Source organism: Podarcis erhardii, assembly GCF_964252035.2.
Source record: "Podarcis erhardii genome assembly, chromosome: 7".
Lineage (NCBI taxonomy): Eukaryota > Metazoa > Chordata > Lepidosauria > Squamata > Lacertidae > Podarcis > Podarcis erhardii.
Window position 1 is genome coordinate 9,101,928 of NC_138511.1, and position 23,000 is coordinate 9,124,927.

Sequence of the window (23,000 nt, forward strand, 5' to 3'; positions counted from 1 at the left end):
ATCTGCATGATAACAGGCACCTTCACACATATACACACACTCTCTCTCTCTCTCTCATAGACACACAATACTTTTCATGAACTAATCTTGTGTTTCAAATTAGTAACAGACAAAACTCCTGCGCTAAACCATATATATCTTGAGGCTCACTGCACTTGGAAGCCTCCAGAGAATTCATATCGACACAAATCTCAACTATCGTTTTAACAAACTATGCTAGTTACAGAACGATTTGTGACCTCTCAAGTTAAAAATGGGCTTTTTTTCTAACAAAACAATTTTGTTTGTCCTCATGGAGGTTTTCTATCAGTGTCAAACTGCACATCTAGTTCTGAATTCTGAATAGCCAATTCTACTTATTTCTTTCAGAGCCATAATCATGATTCATAACCATAATCACACACACCCTCCCCACTATGAAGTAATTACTACTAAAGTTTGAAAAGACAAGCTTCAAGTATTGAAATTCTTCATTTCTTGCTGGCAGATGCACCCCAGTGTACTCCAGTAGTGGTTCACGACAGAGGCCTCGACTGCGTTTTAAAACAGGCAATGGACGTAACATGTAAGAGCCACTGAGATCAGCTGCAGAGAAAGGCATCCTGCCAGCAGGAAACAGTCCGTGTGAAGTAGGGAACGGCAGGAAACACTCAAGTCAGTTGTCAAAAGTTTATGCTGTCAGCCAGTCAGTCTGTATATTCAGCTACTATTGAAAGGAGGACGGTGATGTCATCTGGTTTTCCACCTGCAAAGCAAGACATTGACATATTTTCACTGGGAGAAAATGGCCAAGAAACTGGGGAAAGTGGGCACCCTTGCCTGGTTCCCTTCTCAATTCTAATTTCCTCTGAAACCACATTGCTTACAATAATTTTAGCTTTTTGTTCTAGATAGATCGCTTTGATACCATTTAAAAAATCCTGACCTATCCCCATACTCTCTAAATTATGTAACTCCAAGAAACATTGTCAAAGGCTTTCTCTGCATCAATAAACATTAACATTGATTTACAGCTCTTTCTTGCTTCTAACTTTTCCAAAATGTCCACAACATTTCTAATGTTGTCTTTCATATGTCTTCCAGGCAGAAATCCTGGAATATACTCAGATAAAACCTTTAGCCTGTTGGCCAATATATTTGCAAAAATTTTATAATCCACATTGAGTAGGGAGATTGGTCTGTAGTTTTTAACGTTGGATCTATCCAGACCCTGTTTAGGAATCAGAGTAATATAAGCTTGCTTCCAGGTTTCAAAGAAACTGCCATTAAAAGCAGGTCACGAAGCAGAGCAGAGGGCAAGCACTTTCCAGCAAACCCAACACATACGTCTGGCAGACATAGAATCATAGAGATTCATCTAGTCCAACCCCCTGCAATGCAGGAATCTCAACTAAAGCATCCACGACAGATGGCCATCTAACCTCTGCTTTAAAACCTCCAACGAAGGAGCGTTGACCACCTTCCATATTCCAGATACACTTAGTACCATAAGTTAAGAGCCACGAGTTCCAACAGGTGCCCTGTTGCTATCCAGGAAAATCTAAAAGCTGATGCTCTAAATAGAAATGTTTGTGCTTGCCTTTGACATACTTCACTGAATCGTGCCGGAAAATTTAAAAACCTTTTCCCCCTGGACTCTAATATAGCTGGCTTATATGCAGTATAGTTATGGAAAATAATCAGGTTTGTTAAGTATGCAAAGTGTCTTGCATGATGAAAACCGAAATTATACAGCAAGTCAGCAGCAAACCTGGGAACAGGTCATCTCACTCTTTGTAAAACACCACCCCAATTACTAGCCAGTCTCTCATTCTAGTACAAAGTCTTCTTGCCAGTTCAGAATTTGGGACAAATGCTAGCCTGCCGAGTCATTGTTAAGCTTCCCACACGAAAATGGTAAAACTTACCTCTTACATTCAATCCATTATCACAAGCAAACTGTGCAAAGGGAGACATGTAATTTGGGTCATACGCCAGTTCATGAGCTTGCTCGGCAATACTTCTTGCTGTCTGTTGTATACTTTCGTAATTTGAATTCTGAATCAATTGTATGAGACAGAATAATGTTATTTTTTTTACCAAGGTTACACATTTCATATGCCACAAATAAGTGCACGTAATAGAAGAATATTGTTTACTCCCTTATTCCAACTTACATATTAACAGTGACTAACCCAAAAGGATCTGTTTTGAGTTAAAGACGAATATATTTAAGTATGCCATGTATGGAAATATATCTTCCTACTCTCCACAGCAGCACAAGTTTTGGGAAGCTGCACTTGACTTGAAGAGCATATCTGAAGCCCTCTGCTTTCAGAGGGTGCTGGTATCTGGCTGGCTGGAAATCACAGCTTGCCCTTGACTTCAACTCATCTAACTTTTACTCAGTTTTTATCTGACTCCTTACTGCATAGGCAAACACCAAGAAATAGCTAAACTGTGGGGGAGAAGGGACCAAAACCAAATAAAAGAATTCAAGATTGATTAATAATTTCTTCCCAAATTTGCTTTCCTCAATCTTAATTCCTTTGAAATGCTGAGCTTAACAAGAGAAAGCCATCACTGACGATTTCAACAGAAGTTGCCGTTCTGACTCCATAGGGATTAATGCTGGGAACCCTATCCGTAGGGCATACTACAGCAGCCAAATTTAAGGTTGCCTGTGGGTGGCACTCAATACCACATGAACCCACACATCCACAAGGGCAATAGCATGTTATCTCCGGCAAATGCATTCCTAACCCTTCCCATCAGAACCGGAGGACTTAGATAAGCAAAGAAAGCCACTACAAATGGAACTGTATTTTGGAAAAGGAGGAGGAGAAAGAAACAACTTCCCTTGGAGACCATTTGGCACAGCCTGTCTTTCTTAGCAGACATGGCCAATGGAGGAAACCAAACTCAAACCAGGCTGGGGTCAAACAGGCCCTTTGGGGTGCTGGGAGAGTGTGGCTGAAAAGGAGGAGCCTCCTCCACCTCATCAGTCTAACTCAACTAAGGAGATTTCCCCTTTACAGTGGTACCTTGGGTTACAAACTTAATTTGTTCCGGAGATCCATTCTTAACCTGAAACCGTTCTTAACTTGAGGTGCGCTTTTGTTAATGGGGCCTCCTCCTGTTGCCACCGCGCCGTCGGTGCACAATTTCCATTCTCACCCTGGGGCAAATTTTGCAACCCGAGGTACTACTAGTTAGCAGAGTCTGTAACCCGAGATACCACTGTACTCCAATTTCAAATGAGTCATTTTTAGCAACTACTTTTAGAAGATTTTTGGGAGTGTCTGGGAAGTTCAATATTAAAACATTTTCCGGAATCAAGCTTTCTGAAACATATCCTTTCTGATTAACTGAAATTGCAAAAGGTGGGGAGCACCTTCTAAATAGCCTCCATTTTTTCCTGCTCTCCACCTCTCTTCCCTACTGTCTCCCCAATCCAGATCAAAATATCTGGAGCTGAAGCTCTGAGGCCAGCAGGAGGACGTATGGGAAAGTGGTGGCTATGTCAGTTCCCCTCTGACGTCCTCTTAAGGCTCCAGGGAGGGTCTCATCATGAGCCACGAGGGCTCTCCTGCTCTCTCACCATTTCCATGTTTAAATTAAATGATTTAATTATTTTCCAGTGTCATGCATATACACAATCACGCATAAGTGCAGGACATTGTATTTAACTCTCATGCATTCAAAATTCAGCTTATTGGAGGGGCACTCTGATAATCAGAGTTCCACCATCATCAGAAAGACAGCCAGTCTGTTTCATTTCCAACATAAATGATGTAGCGAGGGGCAGATCTGCTACAAAACTAATTAAGCTTAAGCTTCAGGGTCTCTAATCTTTGAAGGGGCCCCAGAAGCGATTTTAGTCCACCTTGCTTAAAAACTTTGGGTCAAGTAGACTAACATAATATGCAAATAGTTACATGAACTCATCTCTTTTTAAACATTTCACCCAGCTCTGTGCATACTGCTTACCTTTAGCTTCTTAAGCTCCTGTAGGATCATGTAGTCAGGCATGTTGTCAAAAAGCCCATCTGTGGCTGTCAGAATGATGTCTCCTAGCTGGACATCAAACGTAGTACTGTCCGCAGCATCTGGGCTGTGAAAACAACGATCACAAATAGCTACATATATTTGAATGGCTCCCAGGTCAGAGTTTATAGAATCATAGAATCATAGAGTTGGAAGAGACCACAAGGGCCATCGAGTCCAACCCCCTGCCAAGCAGGAAACACCACCAGAGCACTCCTGACATATGGTTGTCAAGCCTCTGCTTAAAGACCTCCAAAGAAGGAGACTCCACCACACTCCTTGGCAGCAAATTCCACTGTCGAACAGCTCTTACTGTCAGAAAGTTCTTCCTAATGTTTAGGTGGAATCTTTTTTCTTGTAGTTTGGAACCATTGCTCCGTGTCCGCTTCTCTGGAGCAGCAGAAAACAACCTTTCTCCCTCCTCTATGTGACATCCTTTTATATATTTGAACATGGCTATCATATCACCCCTTAACCTCCTCTTCTCCAGGCTAAACATGCCCAGCTCCCTTAGCCGTTCCTCATAAGGCATCGTTTCCAGGCCTTTGACCATTTTGGTTGCCCTCCTCTGGACACGTTCCAGTTTGTCAGTGTCCTTCTTGAACTGTGGTGTCCAGAACTGGACACAGTACTCCAGGTGAGGTCTGACCAGAGCAGAATACAGTGGCACTATTACTTCCCTTGATCTAGATGCTATACTCCTATTGATGCAGCCCAGAATTGCATTTGGCTGGACATCGAACGTAGTACTGTCCGCAGCATCTGGGCTGTGAAAACAACGATCACAAATAGCTACATATATTTGAATGGCTCCCAGGTCAGAGTTTAGTTTAATCTGTAAAATGGGCAGAACACTACATTCAGAACACTACATTCAGCTTACCTGACATAGCTACTGTGATAATGTTTAAGCACTAGTGGGGCAACCCTATTTAGCTGGCTTTGCTTTCTTAAATCACTATTACACAAGCTTTCATTTCACAAGCAAAGTGTTTGCACTGCTGAACAAGCTGCTCATTAGACACAACAGACTGGAACTCTCGTGACAGACAGTTTGAAGAGGTAGAAGGAACCTTACACAGTAGAGCAACATGGGATAGATCCCATGATCTCTCCCCTGCACTAGTATTTTTGAGTGACTCCTGCTTTGACCTGTGAAGTACCAAAGGCCTTGCTGTGCAGCGCCGGTGGGAAGGGAGTAATCTTGCTTCAAGTCCTTTACTAAGGTACCCTTTTTAAGCCGCTAGTTCCCATTGAACAGAATGTGCTTTTCCAACACTCCCATCGTGGACCTTGGTGTTCTGCCAAATGGGAGTTTTGCTCATTTTGATTGGGCACAGCACACGGCTGGAAGCTTTTAACCGTACTGAAATACAAGCTGCAGTCACATGCTTCCCTCTCTGTTCTTCAAGCATTTGCTACCTCACTGCCAGAGTATGCAAAATTAGCAGATTCCCAATCCAAATCCCAAGAGTGAGAAGGAGGTCCCCGAAATGAACAGGACAGCATGACAGCATTTGCATGCTGGGCGAACACAGAGCTATTTTGGACACAAGTGAATGCACTCAGCGGGACAAGGCTTTTTCCACATCTCCATTCGAATCCTGCTGCAAGTGCAGAGCAGCCACAAAGAACAAACTTTTAGCACCCATTCCAGGAATTCAACTTGGAAGAGCAGCTTGATTCACTCTTAAGCCAAATTCACTCTTATAGCCAAAAAACTATTTCCAACGGCAAGACATAAAACAGTAGTATTCCTTGGCAAACAAGTCAGGAGGAGGGAAATTTTAAAATGTGGCATTTGAGGCCTTGGCAAATGTGGCCACACATGAAAGTCAAACTGAAGCAGGGATCTGGAGGCATAAAAGGAACCTAACACCACACCCTAACCATCTTTATGCCAAAGCTCTGTTTTGTAAAGTGGAGTTTTGTAACATGCAAGTATCAGAGAGATGAGGAATACTCCATCCATAACCCTTGCACAGCCTCATGCGAGGAGGAGACACCTTTGCCTCTAATGATCACTGTAAATGAGTGAAGCCAAGCTAGTGAGAGGAGAAAAGCCCCTTTAGGGCAACCATAAAACCCCTGAGCAGAAAAAAGACCATCTCCCATACTTCTCCTTTGTTTGGAAAAAGGGAGTTACACATTCTGGGACATGGGGTGTGAGCACAGCTTCCCCTCACAATTCACTGGGGATGCACCCAACATAATTGTTTTGGGGAATTTAGATCTGACCACTCATACTTAAAAATCTCACCTGTCACTGAAGACGACCCCTTCAGCTTCAGGTGGTGCTATTGACAGCTGGAACGGAGTGTTGAAGTAGTGCTGTTGTTCATCTGATCGGTGTACTACCTCTCCACCTCTGACTACCAAAAAGCCTGAGTCCCCCAAGTTTGCTGTATGTAAACGATGACTTGTCCGATCCAGAACTACAATGCAAGCTGTGCTGCTCCCTGGAAATAAAATCAAATATTTTTTAGATAACGACATATAAATGCAGCTGCTTTTACTTTAAGTGGGGTCCACTGGCTGCAGCAAGGACAAGAACCTGAGAGAGATAAACTACATGGAAATGAGCTGAAGAGAATTTCTATTGTTTTCCAACTACTGCGAGAAGCTATTTCTAATTAGCAGGAACAGACTTCCAGTGCTGTTCTCTTGGTAAGTCAACACAGCTCTTCTTAAAGGTAGCACATCAGACCTCTAAAAGCAATGCCACCATTATTCTGAAACTTAATAAGCAGCTATTTGGATTCTTACCAACTCTAAGCACTTTCTTCAACCAAGATTTGTGGAGGTAGACATGTAACATGCATTCATTTCAGCAGACCCCCAAAGAAGTGCTGAGGAGGTTGGACAGCAGTTAGCAGCACTAGGCAAACATGTACTCTACTATCTCATCACTGGTCCATTGAATACATGTGAGCAACTGACACATTGGCTCTTATATTGGCATTCCTAACAAGGAATGCTTAACAAAGCATTCAAGACAAGGGAGAAATTTACAGCAGTTAAAAGAAGGGAAAAAATCTAGAAGTGTTGGATAAGGAGTCAAGCTGATCAGAAATGCACTGCAACTAGAAATTCAAGTGCCAAACATGGAGCTCGTGTGCTCTTGTGAACTGAGAAGGTCAAGATGAATGGGACAGGCACTCACAGCACGAGGCCACCTTGGCAACATTCAGTTAAGTCAGGACTTTTCCACAAAACTAGTCATGCTGTAAGTTGAAACTGGAGCTCATTTAAGCAGTTCCAGCAACGTCTGAACTGAAGGGAAAATGCTGCAACCAATGCCTGTTCTTTAGGTGTGTAATGAAAAAGGGATGACTCTTCCTGAGCTCAGCAGAGGCTAGCTAAATATAGCTTACATACTTACAGAGACCTTTTGGCAGAGCAGCTAAGGTCAGGTGAGAAGCATGTGCGGTGCGAAAAGTAACTTGCACTTAGTGTGCTAAAGGTTGTCCGTTTCCATTAGTGTGGCTGGTTCTCAACACAGCAAAACCCTGCTCCTTCAAGACCCCCAACATCACTCCCTCTAACATCAAACTCACCCCCTTAAGTGCTCACAGGGCTGTGGGTGAAATGGGGCTATTGAGGAACAAGAAAGAGGTGTCAGCATGCCACAGGGATCTATCTTCCAAGGTACACAGAAGTACAAATAATATTTAGGAGAAACTACCTATGAGGCAACAGCCCCCCCCCCCAAAAAAAACCTGCTGAATGAGGACGGGGTGAGCTCAGTGATCACATTGTCTTGGGGGGCGAGAGTGGAGAGTGGGGTCATTGGGTTATCTGGAAGACCCGGCTGACTGGCTGGCAGGAACAGTGAACTGGCATATTCCACACTGCAATGTTCTGTTGCGAGACCCACTTGCTTTCATGAGTTCAAGAGAGTGGCATGAACGTAAAATGTAAACAGCAATTTTATTTTTTAACTTATATATTTTAAAAAAAATTTATAGACCGCAATCTCAAAAATAGTATCAAAGCAGCTGATAAATAAAATAAAGTAGAATAAAAACATGTAAAGTTAAAAATAGACATGAATTAACCATTGTGGAAAGATGTGTTCTTAATTGCCTCCTTAAGCCTGGAGAAATAGAAAAATTTTCAGCAGGTGTTTAAAGTTAAAGCACATAGTGCAAATACCCACCGCTAGACTTCTCCTAAACTGACACCCAGCTGGAATGTATTCCCAGTGGGGAAGTTAAATCTGAAACCAATAATGGCAACTCCATATTGCTTTTAGACAACCAAAAATAAAAGGTAGGAGCAACAAAGTACAAGGGATGCATCATCCTGCAAAAAGGGGGGCTCAGATTCAAAGGAGAAGCAATGGGACTTCAAACTGAAAGCGTTTGCAGTTTATTTTCCCAAATAAACATATATCTGCCTAAATCAGCAACCAGTTCTGAAAGAGCAGGAATGTCATCAAAGTATTTTTGTTTGCTCGCTTATTTAATGTGGTACCAAACCAGGGTCACTTCCCCTTTGTGGCCAAAAGCCACCTTTTATTTTGGAAGCATTTGTCGGAAGATGGCATGTGTCATGAGTCTTACAAGATGGCTTGCCTCGGCCAGGGGTACCCAATGTGATGCCCTCCACTTGTTCTTGTACTACCACTCTCATAATCACTGAGAATTGGATATGCTGGCTGGGGCTGATGGAAGCTGTAGTCCAATAACATCTGGAGGGTCACTGGTTCCCCACTCCTGACCTAGGCCAAACAAGGAGTTCCTGTCAGGAGGTGATAACTGAAGAACTTCCCAGCTTAACTACTGGACAGTGCTATAGATATGGCTGGCTAAGAATACACCCCAGTGGACTGATGTGAGAAAGAGGAGAGACCATTTATGCTTACCAAGCAAAGGTACTTTGTTCTGCAGCAGCTCACAGTAGCTCGTGGTGAGAATCCCCACAGGATTGCTTGGTATAAACCGTCCTTCCTTGACCAAGCGTTCACAAGTGCGCATGAGAGTCCCTGAGAACTGAGAAGGGTCAACACCATAGTCCCGCCAGCCTCCAACACCATCTGCAACCCCTAAAAAAGAATATATATATACACACATATTATGAATACATTCCTCAGCATTAATGAAGATGAAATTTACATTAAACATGCAAAGCTGGTGAGGTTTAATTAAATATTCTCCATATCTGCTAACATTTCTAAAGAAGACTTTCTAATCACTTTCCTAATTCAATATGCCATGCAGAAAGCACAGAGGTACCGTATTTTTCGCTCTATAAGACGCACCAGACCACAAGACGCACCTAGTTTTTGGAGGAGGAAAACAAGAAAAAAAATATTCTGAATCTCAGAAGCCAGAACAGCAAGAGGGATCGCTGCACAGTGAAAGCAGCAATCCCTCTTGCTGTTCTGGCTTCTGGGATAGCTGCGCAGCCTGCATTCGCTCCATAAGACGCACACACATTTCCCCTTACTTTTTAGGAGGGAAAAAGTGAGTCTTATAGAGCAAAAAATACGGTATATAATCACTTCTGATTGCTGAAAGCCCAAAATAAGGGCTTATTATGTAACTAGCTTAAGACAGACAGGGGAGGGGGAAGTTATGCAGAAGTCAACAGGACCAAGGACAGTCACCTTTACTTCCTTTCTGGTATTATTCAGGGGTAGTTTCTTCACATTCTCATGTGAAGCAGCACCCTAGATCTGCATAACGGAACTGTGATACTGCCAGTTTTAACCAAAAGTGATTGTACCCCTTTGGATGCATTAAGAAACTCAGGGCATAGATATGATTACCTCTGAACAGAATCAATTATGAGCTGGTGGTCACCTATATTTCTTGAAGATGAGCACCTCACCTCATCTTAACCAGTTTCAGCACCAAAATGTAAGCAAAAGGGAAAAGAACGGGTTAGGCAGGCTAACTGCAGTGATACAGTTTTAGTCATGAATTCACATGCACACTTCAACTTCAGCTGATTTTGAGCCTGAGAGATGCTAACACTATTTGAGATATCAAACATGCGCCAGCCATGTAACCATGAACATAGGCAGGAGAGAAGAATGGTGCATTTCTGCACATTTGCCAGGAGAAAGTGGTCGGCTGATAAGCTAGTGCAGCTATAGGCTCCCAGAATGGTTGGACAGTGTGGAGCCCATTTCTCTCAAACATTGTTATCCAACACCATCAGGCATCAAGATCAAGAATGGGCCTTTGCCGTAAACTTTCTGCAGTAGTTTTGCAGTTGCAAAAGAGTTTGAAGGGTAAAGTAATAAGAGGCAAAGTCGTTTAGCAAAAGCAAAGTCCTGAGAATTTTGCCATGGTCAAATAAGAGTAAGAAATATTTTCAGGGGTATTGCTGAGTATCTACAGCATCTACACACACACACAACACACACTCTCTCTCTCTCTCTAATAACATTCAACTTATTTGGTTCAGAAACTCTCTTCAGCCTGCTAATGTCAACATTTGGTATTTTATGGAATGCATGAAGCTCATGTTAAATGATTCAGGATGCAGTGTGAGTCACTGTCTCAACTATCAGGGAGTGAGTCAAAGGAAGATAAATCTGCTAAACAAAATCACAGAATTGAAGGGTTGGGACGGCTCCCGAGGATCACCTAGTCCAACCTCCTGCAATGCAGCAATCTTTTTACCCAATGTGTGGTATGAACCTATGACTCTGAGATTAAGAGTCTCATGCTCTACCTACTGAGCTATCTCTGCTCCCCAAGGCTGCAAGCCTCTATCCTAGAATTGAAAACACATGAATAAAAATGTGCTAATCTGTAAAATGTCCTTCACTTAGGATGCCAGCTGAACTGGAGATGGAGGGTTTACAGCTGACCTTGGCATGAACTATGTAATCTGTCGGCATGTTACCGCCAGACTCTGAACAGACAATCAGCATTAATCAGATTTCTCCCCAAAATAGTCCATAACCTTTTAGAACCATTTTTAAAGGATTTGTATTTTTTTAAAAAAACACACCCAAACAATGCAATACCAGAAGGCAAGCATTATGACTAACCCCCTCTTGTAACACCACAAGTAGTACAAAGCACAACTTGGATACCATAACCCTGAATACCAAAGAACACCCTTCCTTTCTTCTTTAGGAAATGCACATGAATCCTCTAAACCAGTGGTTCCCAATTAGCAAAGTATTGGCAACGACTGTTTAGAGTCATGCACGACCACGCGTGTGCACTTTGCTACACACCCAGAAGTGGTAGAAAAAGTGGGCGAAACGGCGGGCTTATATGTGCTCCACCATTGTACACACATGACCTGGAACGCAACCCCCACAGAAATCAGGGGTTGTTTTTAAAAAACAAGCCATGGGCCCTCTGCTTTTGAAAATGTTGGTATCTCTATGGTAGTTTTTATGTGAATGGTGCCACAGACTTCCTGGGTCAGTTATGATGGCCTCTTGGAGTCCACAGACCACCATTTGGGAACCACTGCTCTAAGCAATATGTTAAAAGTTAATATTAGATTAACCATTTGATTTCTCTATCAGTGGTTTAAAAAATCACAGTCCCCATCTGATTAATTGATTTGGGGTGGGGATCAGGAATTTTCTTATATGCCTACATTAGATATGAAAGGGTCATTTGACAGAACGTGGGCGAGTTCATTGCTGGTCTTGCAGGTTAAACACAATGGGCCTTGATTGGTAAGCCATACAAGAAGCAGAAACACACAACTACAAGTAAACTGAAAGTGTGCCTGTGCATAAGGCTCTGGAGATTGCAATCGTGCCAGCACATTAGCTAAAAAAAACATATTTAAGCAACCTTGTATGTATGCCTTGTGGTTGCCTCATCAACTTCCCCTTCCTCTAAATGCTGCTTAACATTTGATCAGTCTTCCCACAACGTCTGGACAAGCATCCTAGAATTCCATCACCCCCAGACTCCTCAGTTCTGAAACTCAGCAAGTCACTCTCAGCATCAAGTCAGAAAGTGTTGAACAGTGTATTCTGCAGAGACAGTCAGCTGGGAGACCAGGAATCCCAACCTGCACCAACTCAGCCACAACACACTGTAAAAGAAGTGCCTTCATGCATGTACAAAAAGGCAACTCCTACTTCCCCAACTGTTCAAGTCTTCTATAACTTCCCATGTTCAAGGTCAATCCTGAGGCCTGTACTTTGTTGCATTGGAAATATTAAGTTATGTTACTGTAATTTTGCTAGTTTACCTTATGATAAAATTGTTCAGTTGTTTATTGGTCTTGTTTATATGATTTTGTAAAGTTTGTATATTATTTTTAATAATATTTTTCTCCTGTTTCCTTAATTTGGTTCCTGCTTTGGGATTGAGGACATTCAATGAAAAGCATTGTAACTAATTAATACAATAAAGTTCTCTTTGGATATCATAGAAAAGAGACTTTCATCTGTACCTGTTTTTAGAACTGGGCATCAAAGGGGATTTGGGGATTGGGTAGGGCCAAAATGTTTAGTTTACAGTTAAAGATCAATTTTAAAAACTTCTGATCGACTAAATGATTCACCTGATTTAAAAATTAAAGACCTGCTTCATGGTTAACTGTTAAGTATTGGAGGGAGGAAAAAACCTACAGAGGGCAAACTCCATCTTAAAAGAGGCATTCCAGTTCCTTCTCTCTTATGTAGGAAAGAACATGCCTTGTCAAAGATTATGCCTGTGCATCTAAAAACAAAGCAGACTTATGTCAGAACTCTTCCTTTTACACTTAGGCAAATTCAGTCCATTAATCAACTAAGATTTCTGTAACTGGGCAACAGACCTAGCTTTATTCACTGTGTTGAAATCACCAGCAGTATCATCATTTCATCAGAACTAACCAAGGACAGTTCCACAGGAACAGTGTCCGTATAAATTCCCTGGCTGTATGGTGTATCAATATATTTTCCCTCTTGCACTAAAAAACTAGTTTGATTAAAAACTAATGGAAACCCATGGCCACAAAAAAATTCTCAAATATCTGAAGCATGGGATTTAAAGACTGAACATGGCTGGATAAGTTAACCCTATTTATTTCATAAAATCTATACACCATTTGATTGTAAAAAAGAGAAAGAAATCCCTCAAAGCAGTTTACAAAATTTAGTTTATTTGTATATCAATGAACATGCTAAATTAACCTTTGTTTCTGTTAGTCAGTTCTTTACCATAACTCTTAACCACTCTGATTCTCTGCTTCCTTGGTGAGGGCAGAAAGACATCATCTCATCAGCATTGGTAAGCAGTACAGTTACACAGTTCTTCTGACTATATGGAGGACAGTCCCCAGAGTTACTGCCTGGTTACATGCTGTGCATGCATCACTTACAAGACAAGCAAGCACAAAATCAAATGGTAGTTGAGGTAGCAGTGAACTTCTTTGTAGGCTATAGGGGAGGGCAGGTGTATGCTGTGCTGGCAGCAAGCAGGGCATTTCTGGTACAACCACTTATTCAAACTCCAGAGGATCAGATCCAAGTTTTACTTTCCCACTTGCACAAACTATTCTAAAAGATGCAGTTTTATTTTGGCCAACAACAAACCACACCTTTGGCCAAAAACAGTTACAAGCAGGCAGTTACAAGAATTCCTTCACCTGTCAGTGATCAGAGACCAAAACACCTGTGTGCTGCCCTCCACACCAACTAAAGACATTTACTTGTGTTAAATCTTAAGATACTAGAAAACCTGGCCATGCCAAAAGCATTTTTTTTTACTAAAAATGCAAGTAATATTGCAAAACGCCCACTGCCTGCATTCTTCCCTCCTTAGGACATTCTGCATTAGTTCCTTGTGTGTGCCTTTCTTTACTCTGTCTACCCATCCAGCATTCACAAAGCAGAATAATTATGCAATAGCATGGTTCAAATGAGATCCCTGGATGCAAGCCTCTTTTTATGCTAACAAAATAATCCCTTAGCTCATCACCTACCATTTTCACAGACTGTCCTTCAGCCTAAACTGGGCTTACACTGGTGAAGATTTTTTTCCACTAAGCAGAGTTGTTTTGATTATGCTTTGGAGGAGCTGTCTTTCCAAGGAGGAGATTTGAGTTATCAGAAGAATTAAGACTGATACATGCTTTGAGGTGGGATGAAATTAATAAGAACCTCAGCCTCATTCATACTGAGAGACTGACAGAACAATTTCAATCCCTGTTTTGGATGGGGCAGGGGAGCTCTGCTGGTGAACAACATCCCAATGCACAAGACTAAAAGGTGGGTGGGTGGGTGGAAGTTACTGCTAGCAGTATCCCTGCCAGGAATAGTCAAAACAGTATGTTGTTGGGGTGCAGCTGGGCCAACAGGATTAGCTGACCCTCCTGCCACCCACAAGATGGCAAAGGCCACTTTGCTATGTCAGCTTGAGGGCTGATGCAGCAAAACTGCATTTTCCCCACCCCCACCTTTCCTGTGCAAGGAGCAAGGCTGTGGATGCAGCAATGGCTATCTATCTGCCAGGAGCTTGGAATGCTCCTGAGCCTGCAGTCCTATTCCCAGTTACTTGGGAGTAAGCGCCATTTAGTTTAATGAGGCTTGCTTCTGAGTAGCTATGACTGCAAACTTGACTGCAAGATAGAACAAGCTTGTTTTCCCCTGCTCCGGAGGGTAGTTACAAGAAAGGAGATTCTGGCCAAACATCAGGAAGCCCTTTCTGATGGCAAGAGCAGTTTGATAGGGGAATACACTCCCACAAGAGGTGGTGGACTCCACCTTGGTGTCACGGACTGGCTGGATGCCGAGGAGTGGTGGGAAGTATACAGGCTGGGGAAACCCAAAGGGTATCCCCAGGGAAAGAAGGCTCAGAGACAGGGAAGTGGTGGTGGGACAACAATGAGTGGACAGAGGGACAAGAAGGAGCAGACTGGGAGGAGGAAGAGGAAACAGAAGAGGCAACAGGCCCTCCTACTGCAGCCAGCTACCCTCCCCCTTATCTCCTAGAATATGCAGAGAAATGAAACATGCAGAGCAGAGATTGGTTGTGTGTAGTTTGCAACTGCTTGGGAAAGACCCTGGAAAAGAGGAGCCTTAGAAAGTGATGGGAAGATGGAGGCCTGTAGTCCTCACAGCTGCCTCATTGGGGCAAGACTTAGTGGTCAGTTGCTGGGATCACTAGGCCTGTGCTGTTTTGAATCCTTGAATATAGAGTTAACTTCAATAACAGTGTCTTTTATTGCTGACCTATGCTTGGAGATTTTTAAGCAGAGGTTGGCGGACCATCTGCCATGTATGATCTAGTTGAGATTCCTGTATTATGTGGGGTTGGGCTAGATGATCCTAACTCTACAATTCTATGATCTTCCAAGAAATATTTGAAATGTCTTTGATTTCATATTTATCTATTGCTTTTCAATAGTACCGTTGAACAGTACTTATTAAAATGATTAAAAGGTTTGGAATGCCATCTCTCATAAAACGCCCAGCCTAGGATTTGTAAACAGTGTAAGAGCCAAAAAGGAAAACCCAGGCAATGTGTGCCTGTCTGTACGCTGTTAACTCTGGCCAAATTGCACAGAAACCCAGGACCTGGTGTTCTGACAAACCTGCAAGTCTCTAGTTTCAGTATTTTATTTTTTTAAAAACCCACACATTTTCCTTGTGGCTGCAGAAAACAGCTTGGAAACACAGGAATCTACAGAAAGCTTCCTGTAATCCTCGCTTCAATCTCCCAAGCTCTTTCCTCACTCTAGCAATGTACTCCTTACGAAGTATCTATGACAATCTAATTGAAGAATAAACGATCCAAATTATCCCCATATATGTAAACATGCTTGATGCATTCTCAGTGTGGCTTTTGCTTCATTGTAAACTGCTGTCGACTACTGTCCCAAACAAGGTGCTAAGGAAGGGAATAAGGAGGATCCTTCAACTTCTGCAACAAAATCACGTTTCATGCTCTTTTCACGTAAGCCTTTCAGAGTTAAAATTTTCATCACCACAGACCCTGATCTCTCCTGAATTCCTATGGAGGATCTTTTACAATAACTGCCATGAAAGGAAAGCTAGCAAAGCAGTTACAGGTGAATGGCCAGAACATGTACTGTAACCAATAGCTGGCACCAAACCTTCATACCTCAGGCAGCCAAGGCACTGGTATCTGAAGGAAGTCGCCATGTAGCCCCAGAAAATATTAGCGTTTATAAAGATAGTGTACTGCAAGTGTTCAAAGCACTTCTTCACAACTTCTCTATTAATGTAGGAATTTCAGCAGAGTGTCAACTGCTGACAACCCCTTCCCTTTTACAAGAAAGGCCATTATTACCTTTCCCACAATGCAGTAGTGTGCCTGAAGCTGGACAAATATTTTGCCTTAATCCACTTGCTAAGATAGTACAATAGGTGAGATTTGAACTGAGGGCTTCCTGGCTCACAGCTGACACAGTGCAATACTATGAATGCCTTTCTTAGAATTAAGCCCCCTTGATTGCAACAGTGCACAGGACAGCAGCAGTAACCACTGAGCTGCAAAGGATGTGGCTATTGGTCATAATAGCTCCAGTATCAGATGCAGTATGTCTCTGAATACCAACTGCTGGGAATCATAAGCAGAAAGAGACAGGTCTTTGGTCTGATTCAGCAGAGCTGCTCTTCAGATCTAGTAACTGCACAACAGAAAACGGCCATGTGTAGGGGTGTGTTTTTTTTAACTGTGGTCAAACAGGGACTTGGAAGTTGGGCAGATTCCAAGTGCTCTTGCAATTTTTTTTCCACTGGATGGGAGCAGCTCATGTGGCTACTCCACACCCACACCCAGCCCACAAAGACTCTCAAAACTGAAGGCAGAGATCTTCTTGGCATGCTTATATCCGCGAATGAGTAATATATAAAGCTAATCTGGAGTGAATGAAAAGTGAAACACATTTAAAACTCATTCTTTGGCTAAAGACATTCTACACCGTTATTTATATATAAAAAATCTAATTGTACCAAGCTCTTCTGCATTTTATTTTATAGATTGTATAAAATTAATTAAGATAATCCAGAACAGTGAAGCTGCATAAGTGTCTGAAGACATTTGAAATTTAGAACAAAAGATGCAGGCAGAGCACAGGACACCAAGCAGAGAAAAGCTAACATGGTTACCAAACATGTAGGGAAAGAAGGGCAATATATCCAATTATATAGCCTAATAAAAGTATCTTTTAAAAAAAATTAAAATGGAGAACTAAGAAAAAAAAGAGAATTTTATTTCATCCACTGTGGATTGGGCTAAGGAACCAATAGAAAAATGACAGCAAGAGGTTAATCTTTGTCACCAGAAAGCCTGAGTTCACCTATAGCTCCTTCTCCAGGAAAGAGTCTGGAACCTGTGTATTTTCATGGGCCAGAAGAGACGGAACACAGAGAGCGCACACAAAAACACAAACACACACAAAAATGTGGGGTGGATTTCAACTGTAAGCTGCTTTAAGGAGTCAGTCTTAACTGACTGAAGAGGGCATAAACACCTAAATCAAAATTAAGAGGGGGGGCTGTTAGAACAGTCATCCAAAGAATACTAAGCCACAAAAATCACTTTCTGAAGAATTAGGAAAAAATTACAATGGAGAGAACTACATATGACACATTGAACTCTTTGGAGGAAAAGTGGGATATAAATGTAATACATAAAATAAAATCTGCTTGCTGTAACAGTAATAAAGTACAGGAAACAAAGTATTTAAAAATGAAAATAACAAGGATTTAATCCCCGCATCACTTTAGTGACACTACAAGGCTGCTTACATAGGACTACTGCAACACAATGACATAGCATCATCAAACCCTGCCATACAATTCACTGTAATCCAACCAAAATAAGGGTCAGAGGAAAAAATGCCCAGCTATACTATTAAAGAGCAATGCAGAACCAAGGAAACTCCAATCAGTCTTTCATTTGATAGAAATCCATCACTCACTCCCTTTCCATTAACAGTGCAAGAAATTCTATTGACAGAAAGGAAGAACTCTACTGACCTTCCCTTCAACATGGATCTTATGCTAGATAAGACACTTGAACAGCCAAACTGCATTGTGGGTTATGGCCTAAGAACAAAGATGAACTGCGCTGCATGACCAAGGTTGATATATTTTTCTTTGTCCTCCATATACAGAACTACAGCATGGGCATCTGACAAGATTCTTTTAAATGTACTATTCAAAACATTGTTTCAAAGCCAACTAACATTTTTTAAAAAATAAATCACTCATTGCAACAGATATGAAGCTACCATGGCAACACCAAGTTTCACTAACATAATATGTTTAGACACAAGAGCAATCTTCAACTCTAAATAAGCCATGCACCAAGGAGTGTTTAGCAATCTACATTCATGTTGCTGCTGCTCAGCAAGCAAAAGGGCATTTCAGAAGTCACATCCCCCACAAAGGGCCTGCACTCAGGAGGTTTCCCCCTTTTGCTCCTGTGACATCTGACACAGCACAGCTGCACTGCACCGAAGATCTGCAGGGAGCTCTGAAACCACAGGAAAGTGGGTGTGGGGAGTGAAGCTTGACATCTGAAACCGCTTTCAATGTCACTTTGCTTTTCACCTGACAAGGACACAAGGTGCGCTAAAGACAGGAAGTGTTTGCTTCCAACAGCTTGTTTCACTTGCAGGGTTAGAAGGGAGGGGGGGGACACCTTAAGAGTTTAAGTTCAAGCTATTTAAAAAGATGGGGAAACCTAAAATGCTTTTTAAAAAAACGTAGCAGCCACCTTGGAACTGCAGGGGAGCTATTAGGGACAGGTCCTGATGAGCAAAGCAACACACCAACCCACACAGGAACTTAAGACTGGGCAAGATCAGTTCTGGAGCCCCCCACAATCATGGAGTCTACTTCACTGTCTCCCTGGCACACTTTGCTCTCAGACAGCAGCCTGCAGATATGCAATTATAAGGCCTTTTCAAATACTACCTAGGGGTGCTATTTTAGAACATTCAAACATGAGGAGGAAGACAAACACAAAGACCAGCCTCAGCCATCACTCACCTAGAACATCTGCAGATCGGTGCCGGGCCACAAAGCAGGCGTCATCCCCGTAGCACATGCCTTTCTTCAAGATGCCCTTGCGGAAGTCCTTGCCAAAGCCACAGCTGGCAGTCACCAGGCTGTAATCTCGAGAGTCTGTTTGAGAAAGGCCACCTAGGACTGCCCGGGCTACCAGTCTGCCATAGGAGAGGACTGAGAACATGGTGTGGGGAGCCCAGCAGCCGACCGCCTGCAACGAGGGAAACCGTGGGCAGACGTGCCACCGGAGCCAACGTAGTCCGCTCTGAACTAGGGCCACCCCAAGACCCAGGGTTCCCAGTGGGGACCCCTCCAAAAGTGGGGGGCCCTTGTTTGAACTCTTCTCTAACAAAAAGGTTATTTCAACCTTGAAATAGAGCCCTTTCCTTTTTGTGTGTGTGTGTGTGTGTGTGTGTATATATATGTTTGTGTATAGATAGATATTGATATATAGATGTTCTATACCTATATTCAGTCTACTGGAGACTTCCTTATCCACCACTTTTACCCACCCTCTCCAAAAAGAAAACTCAGCTCTTAGGTCTCTCTCTGGAAGAGGCCTCTATACTTAACTACATTACCTATCCTTCCCACCCAAATGAGAGATAAAAGACAGAAGCAATGCCTTAAGTTTCAAGACGGCTCCAGGCTGAGGCCGGTTTTTCCTTCCTGTGAGCACGCTTAGGTCCCCGTGACCTGCCTTCCTCCTAAACGGGACCCCTTCTCCCCCTGGTGCACATTTCCCAAGGCCCGCCAAGTGCGTCAAAGTTCACCGGCGGGAGTTCCAGCTCCTCCTCGGAATAAGGCCCTAGCCTAAAGGCCAGGGGTCAAGGACCCCACCCCCTGCCCCTCCTCCTCCTCCCCACCAGGCTCGCTTCAGAACTACAATAAAAAACGGGGGGAGTCAGCCCCCCACTGAAAGCAGCCCCTCTTCAGAATGGGGCTCTGAGGTGGGGGCGCTCAGCCCCCCCTCCCCGAAAAGAGACCGCCAATTTCTCCTCAGTTCAGGGCCTCCCTTCTGACGAGGGAGGGGGCCCCTCCTCCTCCTTGAGGCCCCCCTGAGGGAGAGGGATGCCTGGCGCCCCTCAGAGCGACGACCCCCGTTCCCAGCCCCTCTTTCTCTTCAGGGGGCGCCCCAAAATGGCAGAAAGGAGTGCCGGCCTCCCGTCCCGGGAGGGCCCTGAACCCGCACCTCAGGCTGAGGCGCCTGGGAGCGAGGCGGCCCCTCAGGTCGGGGGCTGGGCTCTGCCCACAGCCGCTCTTGGCCTCCCTTCTTCTTCTTCTTCTTCTTCCTCGGTCGCCGGCTCCCCTTGCCCTCCTCGCCCTCCTCGTCCTTTCCCCCTTCACAGCCGGCGGCGTGTCTCCCGCGTCCGGCAGCCGGGCTCTCCGGCCGCCATCTTCCGCCCCGTCGCGTGCTTCGGGCCCGCGTTCCGCCGGCGGCTCCTCAAGGAGAGAGAAAGGGAGGGAGGATGGGGGGGGGGGAAAGGGAGGGAGACGCGCGAGGTCAGCCCCGCCTCTTCGCCGGCGAGGAGAAAGAGAGGCGGGGCGGAGGGTGGGGGGAAACCCCCTCTGAGCTCCCTCACATCCGGGCCTCCGGCGCCAGCCCAGCCCCGCGATTGGCTGCGCGGGCTTGCCTTCATTTGCATAGCCCGCTCCTCCCTCCGTTCGCCGCTCGTGAAGGTCAGCTGCGCGTAAGTGCGCTTGCGCGGGAGGGAGGGGGGGGGACGTTGTGGCGTCCTACCGTTCGGAGCCTGGACTGCGACTCCCGGCATGCAGCGCGCTCCCCCAAGGCGGTTGTTCTGCTGCTCTCTGGCCGGCGCCGGGCGAGCGCGGCATTGCCGGGAATTGTAGTTCTTGGCCCTACAAGACCATGTGCGGCTCTTCCTAGGTAGTTTCCCTTCCCGCTCCTTCTCTTGTAGAAGCTGAGCAGCAGAGGGCCGGGTGGCAGCCCCCCCTCGGAGACAGACCCTCCCCCTGCTGGGGCCTTCACGTTTTCGTTATTCGTTTCCTTTGTTTTCTAGTGAGGAGGACTATTGTGACGCCTCTTCCGAGGTGCCGCCATGCAAATCCCCGCAGAAGACGCTCCGGCGAGCCTCCCTGCAAGGTCACAAAAGGGCAACGGCGGCGTCACGGCGTGGAGGGGGAGGGCGTGGAGGAAGTGTTCGCAGATTCCCAGACCCACAACCAGATCCCTCCTGCCTTCCCTGGACGGATTGTCCAGACACGTGAAACCCTTCAGACGGCTGCAGAAAGGGGGGCGGGGAGCAGCGGAGGCGGGTTTAGTCTGGAATAAGCCCCACAGTGAAGGTTTACTCTCCCGCAAGTATCTGAAGTGTGCATGCACCCGAAGATACTGAAGAAGTGTGCATGCACACGAAAGCTCATACCTAGAACTAACTTAGTTGGTCTTTAAGGTGCTACTGGAAGGAATTTTTTGTTTTGACTATGGCAGACCAACAGGGCTACCTATCTGTAACTCTCCCGCAAGTGAGTGTAAGATTGCAGCTGCATGAGCGCAGTCCTCTCTGCACCCTTAAGCTGTAGGCCCTGTAAAGTTCAGCAGCTTACATATCTAATTGAGCAATGGGGGATCATGACACTTCTGAAATAGTTCAGTCTTGTCCAAGAGAATTTCACTGAATTTTTTTCTCTCCTTTGACAGTCTTTTGAATGAAATCTAGAGTTTGTACCCAACAGAAGAAGTTGCCTTTAGTGAAATGCATCTTTGCTTTGAGCACACCTTTCATTGGAAGGCGTTCAGAATGAAATCTTAGGGGAGTGCATTCTTGATAGGAAACTGATTGGAGAAGCAAAGAAGCCATGCTTGCCCCTTTGTTCTCCAAGATGACATTGCCACTCGAGATTCAGAGAAAATGTGAGAGGAGATGTAGAAGTGAAAAAGGATGCCACAAATCGGTTTGACTTCAAAGTGCAGCTCAGCACAGAGATCAAAGGGACAGAGACAGTTTAGGAATCAGGAGGCCTCCCACTCTATTTGTCAACCTCATGCAGACTCTTCTGAGCAACCTTCAACAATTTATTTGTTCATTAAATGAAGGAGAATGTTTGGGGGAGATAATGGAAGACATTATCACCATGGTACCAGTGCAAAATACCCTTGCCTTTTCAATTGTCAACATTTTACCTGTGACTTTCGTAGGAGCTAAAATCATGAATAATAAAGTGTCCATGGAATTAAATTTAGGTAAAACTGTACAGTGAAGGATCCTAAGCACATGGGGGGGGGGAGTACAGTTTTCATCTTACTTGAGATGAGTATGTTTGTTTTAATCTCACAGGCACACATACAAGCCAGTTATAGCTGCCATGAATAAACTTGTTTTGCACCAAACGTTCTATTTTAATTAAATAAAAAATGGTATAAGCTTTGGCAGAGGTTTGATCCTTCTTTGCAGAGTATTCCGCTGGCATGACAGGTTCCGTTTTTTAAACCCAAATCCCAAGGAGGAGTCAGGGGTTGTGTTCAATGTCAGGCCCCCTTCTGATTTCCCAAGGGGCTACTGTGCAGGTGCTAGGAATCTTAAAAAATAATACCACTTTTCTTACTCTGCATGGCTCATTTGAGTTAAATTCCCAGCAAGACTTTGTTTTGCAATTTAAATTGATTGGGTAGAAAGTGCATGTGGACTTTGAGTGGGGAGGATTCAGCTCACGCACAGTCACCAAGGAGATGAACTTTGATCTCCTGTTGGTGCCAATTTGGGACTTTTAAAGAACATTTTAGACTACTTTGTTTTTCAAGGGAACATCACAATTTGTTTATACATTTGTCATCAGTGCATGTGCACTTTGCAGCAGAAGTGGGACAGGACCCCCTGCCCCTAGCAGCTTATAGTGTATATCAGGGCTGGGGACCCAGGGGCCACATGTTTCTCTCCAGGGTGCTCTATCTGGCCCTTGGGGTGCTCCCTAGACAACACCCTCTTTCCCCAGGTCACACCCTTCGCCAGATATGCTTTGCAGTTTCCTTAAGCACTTTTGCCAAGCTGGA

At 44.1% G+C, this 23,000-nt stretch overlaps 1 protein-coding gene and 1 long non-coding RNA gene across 2 annotated transcripts; one reads left to right on the forward strand and one right to left on the reverse strand.

The window, feature by feature from the left end:
• Nucleotides 1-452: 452 nt before the first annotated feature.
• PPTC7 (protein phosphatase targeting COQ7) lies at nucleotides 453-20,863 on the reverse strand. The gene is made up of 8 exons (XM_081868539.1): nucleotides 20,730-20,863; nucleotides 20,181-20,431; nucleotides 18,971-19,199; nucleotides 8,894-9,073; nucleotides 6,287-6,485; nucleotides 3,970-4,093; nucleotides 1,908-2,037; nucleotides 453-745 (listed from the first exon to the last, which is right to left on the reverse strand). Exons 1-8 carry the CDS (start codon nucleotides 20,758-20,760, stop codon nucleotides 687-689), a joined length of 1,203 nt encoding a protein of 400 aa, XP_081724665.1. The 5' UTR covers nucleotides 20,761-20,863; the 3' UTR covers nucleotides 453-686.
• LOC309345514 lies at nucleotides 20,781-22,379 on the forward strand. Its single transcript, XR_014158276.1, has 3 exons — nucleotides 20,781-20,876; nucleotides 21,010-21,322; nucleotides 21,487-22,379. It is a non-coding gene; the product is annotated as an uncharacterized lncRNA (long non-coding RNA).
• The last annotated feature ends 621 nt before the right edge of the window (nucleotides 22,380-23,000 follow it).

Excerpts from the sequence above, each read along its gene's own strand:
- PPTC7 (XM_081868539.1), bottom strand. The coding sequence starts at position 20,760 with ATGCCGGGAGTCGCAGTCCAGGCTCCGAACG. Across the intron at positions 4,094-6,286 it reads GGGGTCGTCTTCAGTGACAG|CCCAGATGCTGCGGACAGTA; the intron begins GTGAGATTTTTA and ends TTGTTTTCACAG. Across the intron at positions 746-1,907 it reads TAATGGATTGAATGTAAGAG|GTGGAAAACCAGATGACATC; the intron begins GTAAGTTTTACC and ends CTTGCTTTGCAG.